General features: G+C 38.5%; 1 protein-coding gene across 2 annotated transcripts in view; it reads right to left on the bottom strand.

Moving 5' to 3' along the window:
• Positions 1-209: 209 nt before the first annotated feature.
• Tgfbr1 (transforming growth factor beta receptor 1) overlaps positions 210-6,000 on the bottom strand; it is a 54,019-nt gene continuing 48,228 nt past the window's right edge. For both annotated transcript variants that reach the window (XM_004645220.3, XM_004645221.2), the window contains exons 7-9: positions 5,421-5,545; positions 4,428-4,558; positions 210-1,152 (exon numbers count right to left, since the gene is read on the bottom strand). In XM_004645220.3, coding sequence (XP_004645277.1) covers positions 1,027-1,152; positions 4,428-4,558; positions 5,421-5,545 — 382 coding nt within the window. In that variant the 3' untranslated portion in view covers positions 210-1,026. The remainder of the gene's footprint in view (positions 1,153-4,427; positions 4,559-5,420; positions 5,546-6,000) is intronic.

Genomic DNA, 6,000 nt, shown 5'->3' with positions numbered 1-6,000 from the left:
CACAAGCAGCTAGACAAACTTTCCCTTATAGAAAAATTAGCCCGTGTGCTAGAAATGTTAACTTATTAAAGCACTGTAAGCATCTAGAGTGCCACTTGACTTTTTAAAAGATACTCAGACAACACAACTGAATTCTAAAAGCTCGAAGAAGAATATTCCAACATGACCATGATAACAACTGGCTTATGCCACAGCATATTTAGTGGTTCAAGCACATTTTGGTAGGAGAATGGCATTTTCAAAATGGAATATTAATGGCATACCAAAAATCCTCTTCAAAAAACAGAATAGGCTTGAGCTATTCAGATAAATAAACTTTTTGAATTCAAACACTACAGATTTTAACACAAAGACTTCAAGCAATTCTACTCATCTCCATTAGAAAGACACAAAGTGGCACTTACTGGTATAGTACAATCCCATTTTGAAGGCATGTAATGTTCTGAATACATGAAAGAACAATAATGGTATACAAAATACGATTGCATAAATTACGTTCCTCACTACCATATGAGGTCCTTTTTAGACTCAAGATAAGAGTTAGTTTTAAGATCCTGAAAAATTATAGAACAGTACATTCAAACACTGAATCAAAAAATTCTTTAGTGGTTCAGAATCCTCTGAGAATGTACTACTAACCAGGAGTAAATCACTTTCTTTAAAAATAACTCAACAGTCCAGCTCCTTTGCCCTTAAGATGATTTTCATCACAGCAGAGTTACCTAAAGTTAAGACGAGCAATCATTTTTTAAAAAACAAGTTTTGTTAATAAAAAATAAAGGTAGACTATACAACACTTTGTAACTGTCCTGGGAAAGAAGTGTTCATAGTGCACAGAGAGAACCCAGATGGCTGTTTCCTGGGCCCAAAGCAATCCTGGGAAGTTTTTACTTGACCTCATTAGACTGTTGCAAAAGGAAGCAATATCCTTCTGTTCCCTCTCAGTGAGGTAGAACAATTGGCCGCACAAACAAAAACCCAGGAGCAGATCTGAAGAAAAAGTAGAGTTCAGGCAAAGCTGCAGAATTACATTTTGATGCCTTCCTGTTGACTGAGTTGTGACAGTGTCTTCTTAATCCGCAAAGCTGTCAGCCTAGCCGCTCCATTAGCATACCAACATTCTCTCATAATTTTAGCCATCACTCTCAGGGCCTACAAGAACATGTAAGAAAAATTATTAATATACACACTACTTTTTCACTGATCTGAGTAAAAATCTTTACCTATCAATTTTCTTCAAAAATTACACACACACATTGTTCTGAGCATTATTTGTAAAGGTAAATGAATGGAAGGATTTTTTTTTTTTTTTTTTTTCTGGCTCAGTGCCTTAAGGGCAAGTCTGGTAAGACATATGGAGCTAGGGATCCAACTGACCTCAAACCTCGAACCTCAAACCTCAAACCTCATATCCTGTGCCTTACTGCATTTGCATAAGCAGGCACTTAAACAACTGAGCTAACTGGCAGGCCCCGTGTAAGGTAAATGAATGGAAATGAGGATTGCTAATAGGGTGACTCGGTCAATCTGAAAAGTGAATCCTAAAACCCAACAATAGGCAAGGCAAGAAGGAATCTGACTCACACTGCAACTCCCTCAAACTGTAAAATTAAGTACATGAAACGTGCAGGGTAAAGCTCAGAATAAAACACAAGGAATGGGGGATAAGCTTACAGAGCTGGAACCCCAGAAACCTGTCTTTTCCCCAAACTTACGCGGGTAGGTAACTATCCACCTACGATCCAATCTGAGAGGAAGAAACATAAGGACCTTGAAAACATGAAGGCAAAACGGAAATATACTAAATATTAAGATTGTAAACTTTCTCCCCCAAACATGGGCAGCACTTTCTACATATTCCTCCAGCCAAAGAATCTTTGGAAATTTGAGCAGCCCAAAAGAAACAATGTAAAGAGTGTCAGTAGTTTCCCAGAAAACAACACAGAAGTCACCTGAAGATAAAATCAATAAGCTCTACCACAAAACAAGAGTTTGTCAGCTTTTAAGCCCTTCTTATACATAAAAAGTCTCATCATACATTTGAGAAAAGTAATATAAAATGGAGAAACTGAAACACAAAAAAAGCAATTTGGAGAAAACAAACTATAGAGAACAACATAACAAAAATCTACCATTAGGGCTAGAGGTATAGGTCAATGGCTGAATGCCCTCTTTGCTAGCATGTACCAGGCCCTGGGCTCCATCCCCATATCACACACACTGTGTATATTTAGTATCTGGAAAGATTTAAAAATATATATATATATACTCTATATTTCATTTTCCTTGGACAAACTCCTTATTCAAAGTTGTGTAAATCCTTGTATTTCATATTTCATGTCTTCCTCAAACATCCAGTTATGAACTAACAATGTTTAGTAATAAATGGCAGTATTTTGAAACCAGTAACTGCTCCTAGAAATTAAAAATGTGAAAGTACAAATGGAAAAAGTAAATAGAAGAATGGCAAGATAAAGGTAATAAAGCTCTTAGATGGTAAAGAAAAAGAAGAGATGAGTAAGATGACAGAGAAGGTATAATTACAGGGCTTCCTCAGTAGGTCTGACATTTAAGTGGTAAGAGTTAAAGAAGCAGGACTGAGGCGGGTAGAGAGGAACCAATTCTTTTCTTTTCTCCTTTCTCTTTTCCTCCTTTCTCCTTTCCTCCTTTCTCCTTTCCCTTTTCCCCTTTTCCCATTTCCCCTTTCCCCTGCTTTCCCTTCCCCTCCTTCCCTTCCCTTCCCTTCCCTTCCCTTCCCTTCCCTTCCCTTCCCTTCCCTTCCCTTCCCTTCCCTCCCTTCCTTTTCTGTGTTTGGAACCTTCCTTCCCTTCCTTTTCTGTGTTTGGAACAGCATCTCATTATGCAGCTTGGACTCATAGTGATCTTCCTGTTTTCAGCCTCTCCAGCACTGGGATTACAGGTGTGTGCCACCATGCCCACCGGACTTGGTAGCCAGCTCTGTGCACCTGGTGGTGGGGCCAGTAAGGCATGTTGTGCTGGGGCTTGAAACCCCAGTCCCTGTGCTTGCCTACACTTGCTTAAGTAGGCACTTAAGTCTGATGAGCTATCTCACCAGCTGAGAGGAACCAATTCAAATACTTCAGGAACACTTCTGTCTTGGTTAATTTTTTCTCATTGCTGAGACAAAATACCCAACACCCAAAATTCAAGAAAGGTTTATTAGCTCACAGTTTATGGAGGTTTTAGTCTTTAATCAAGACAGTGTGGCATGCCCCAGGGGCAACAGTCCAAGGTGGCAGAAGACAGCAAAAGTAACAAGAACAAAAGAGGGGAACAAGCCTCTTTCCTTCCCATATATTGTGAGCAGGATACCCCCACCCAGGGGGCATGTAGCACTCACACAGTCTCCCTGCCCTCCTCTTACACAGCTCAGGTTGAATACAAAGTAAGGGCCCTGGCCCCTGCTAAGTCACTTAGTTAACCTAAATTTCTCAAGTTGACACAATGAACATCAGATCCAAGAAGGAGGAATGGAAATGGAAGAGAGGCAAGAGACTATTAAGATGAAGGATGAGGGACACTGTAAAAGCTGTATATCTGATCTTAAGAGCAACCACTCCAGACTGGAAACAGAAGGCTCTCGAGGAGACTTATTTAGGTATTCTTTCAGTTTCTTATTTTTAATGTGTTTCAACTATGCCTCATGAAAATTCTAAACGTGCTGTATCTGGGCTGGATAGTTCATTTGGCTGGGAAGTAGGTAGTACAATTTTGGTATTAGAATCCCTATGAAGTACTGTATTATTTTAAGACATAAAATCAACTATTAAAGTGATCAGCTTTTTACATCTAAGCTATAAAACTTCAACCTGTTTCACTAATACAATAATAGTAGCAGTAGCAATTACAAGTAAGAAAATATTTCTAAAGCTTTTTCTCAGAGCTGGGAATGAAAAGCTTGTATTGCTGAACAACATTTTCCTCAAACTCCTGGTTAATGGATATCTGGGCATCTGAAGCTGTTCTGTAATCATTTTAGTGAGTTGTTCATTTTACAAAGGGATGTTGAGTTCTACAGAAGTGAAATGACCTATATAAAATCCAGACCCGCCAGACTTGTCCAGAACATCAGCCTCCTAATTCCTGTCTTGTACTCAGGGTACTATTCTGGGCTGCCCTAGCTGAAGTACGGAATTCACCTACTTCCCTTGGCACAGCTAACACTTGCCAGATATGCTGAAGGCCACTGCAAATGCTCCATGGTCCTTTTAAGGTGCTTACAACTGAACATGAAAACCAAATTATTTTACTTCTACTCACTGGTTTGACTGCTATTAAAAAAAAAAAAAAAAAAATCAACAAAAGAATTCTTGTTTTCCCTCAAAAAAAAAATTAAATAAATAAATTTCTACTTAACAAATAGAAACAGTTTAGAAAATGGCCTCTTATAAAAAAGAAATACTCACTTCACAGCTCTGCCATCTGTTTGGAATATTTGGCCTCAGCTTCTGTTCACAAACTACTTTTCTCATTTCTTCAACTGATGGATCAGAAGGTACAAGATCATAGTAAGGCAGCTGGTAATCTTCATGAATTCCTGTATTAGTTTTAAAAAAAATTACTTTGAAGAATTTATATAGTTATGCTAAATCATGTAAGCAGAACAAGGCTGGCAGTTTTCATTATTTCATCCATATCTACATCAACCTTCCCACTACTGGGCATGTACCTTCAAACTCAATAGTGCCATGAGCTCAGCACAAGGTCTTTTTAAATGATGGTTAACTGTGATCTTTGATGACCAAGATGGCATTTTCTCCTATTAGCCCACTGTGTAGCAAATGTGTGAGCTCAGTCTCTCCCTCGGTATAATTCTACATGGCAAGCCTTAAGTGCAAGTCCTTCTGCTTGCATCTGTCAATAACATGTTCTATTTGCTACAATACCAAAACATATTCTGCCCCTCACTGCCTCAAAGAACTGAGGTCCTAGATCTTAGCCTGGCTCCCACAGCCTAAGCCAGTTTCTCAAGTAAACAGAAACAAGTGCTAGATGTAAAAATGAAAGCTGAAAATTAAGAAACTTAAAAAGTAATACAATTGCCACTGCATTAATCTCCAACAATCACCTAGAGAAAATAATCAGTTAAACTCAAAGAAATGAAGTTGACCCAGGTACATGCTACAAACAGTTTCCTAAATGGCCTTCTGAGGGGACCATCCACTTTAACTACAGACCAAGGAAACAGGGCTTACGTTCTGATGCTTCCCAAGACTCAGATGGAAACAGGAGAACATGCAAGAATTAGAGCATGCCAAACCTCACTCCAGGTTTTCTCTGACACTCTCAGTGACACCTGTTAGTCTGTTGAACTATGAAGTTTCACTGAGTGAAGAAGAGGTAATTCCTTAACAACTTCTGCTTAGGACAAACTGTTGGGGAAAGAGAGATCAATTTACCACCAATGGAGCATCGACGAGCTATTTCCCAGAATACTAAGCCCATGGCATAGATGTCAGCGCGTTTAAAGGATTCAAAATGTTTCATATTTATGGAATCATCTAGAACTTCAGGGGCCATGTACCTAAAAAAGAAGCCAGTATTTTATTTTACTGAATGGTAGCCATGGTTTTTAAATGTTTCATACATTTCCTTTTACTCCTGAAAACAGAATTTAAAAGCACAACCACGATTTAAGTTTGCCCCTTAGAGCATGGTTCTACTATTTGAGTAAGTGATTCACACTCATAAAAATTTCTCCATGTACATGAAGTACACAGTAAAAAGCATCCACTACTGCCACAGTGGTAACATCCAGCCACTAATTTGTCAGACACACACACACACACACACACACACACACACAAATTACATAACCAGGATATTAAACTGAAAAGTATTAAATATCCACATTAGTTTTCACATTAATGATATTAATACCACAAAATGTTCAAATGACAGTTTTATGCCATGTGTGATCTTGGTTTCCAATGAAAGGTACACCTATAATAGGTACAGTGGTTATAAATACCCTAATGT

This window comes from Octodon degus, unplaced genomic scaffold, assembly GCF_000260255.1.
Source record: "Octodon degus isolate 3935 unplaced genomic scaffold, OctDeg1.0 scaffold00221, whole genome shotgun sequence".
Classification (NCBI taxonomy): Eukaryota; Metazoa; Chordata; class Mammalia; order Rodentia; family Octodontidae; genus Octodon; species Octodon degus.
The sequence above is the reverse complement of the archived record's forward strand: the minus strand, read 5'-3'. Positions and strand labels throughout refer to the sequence as shown.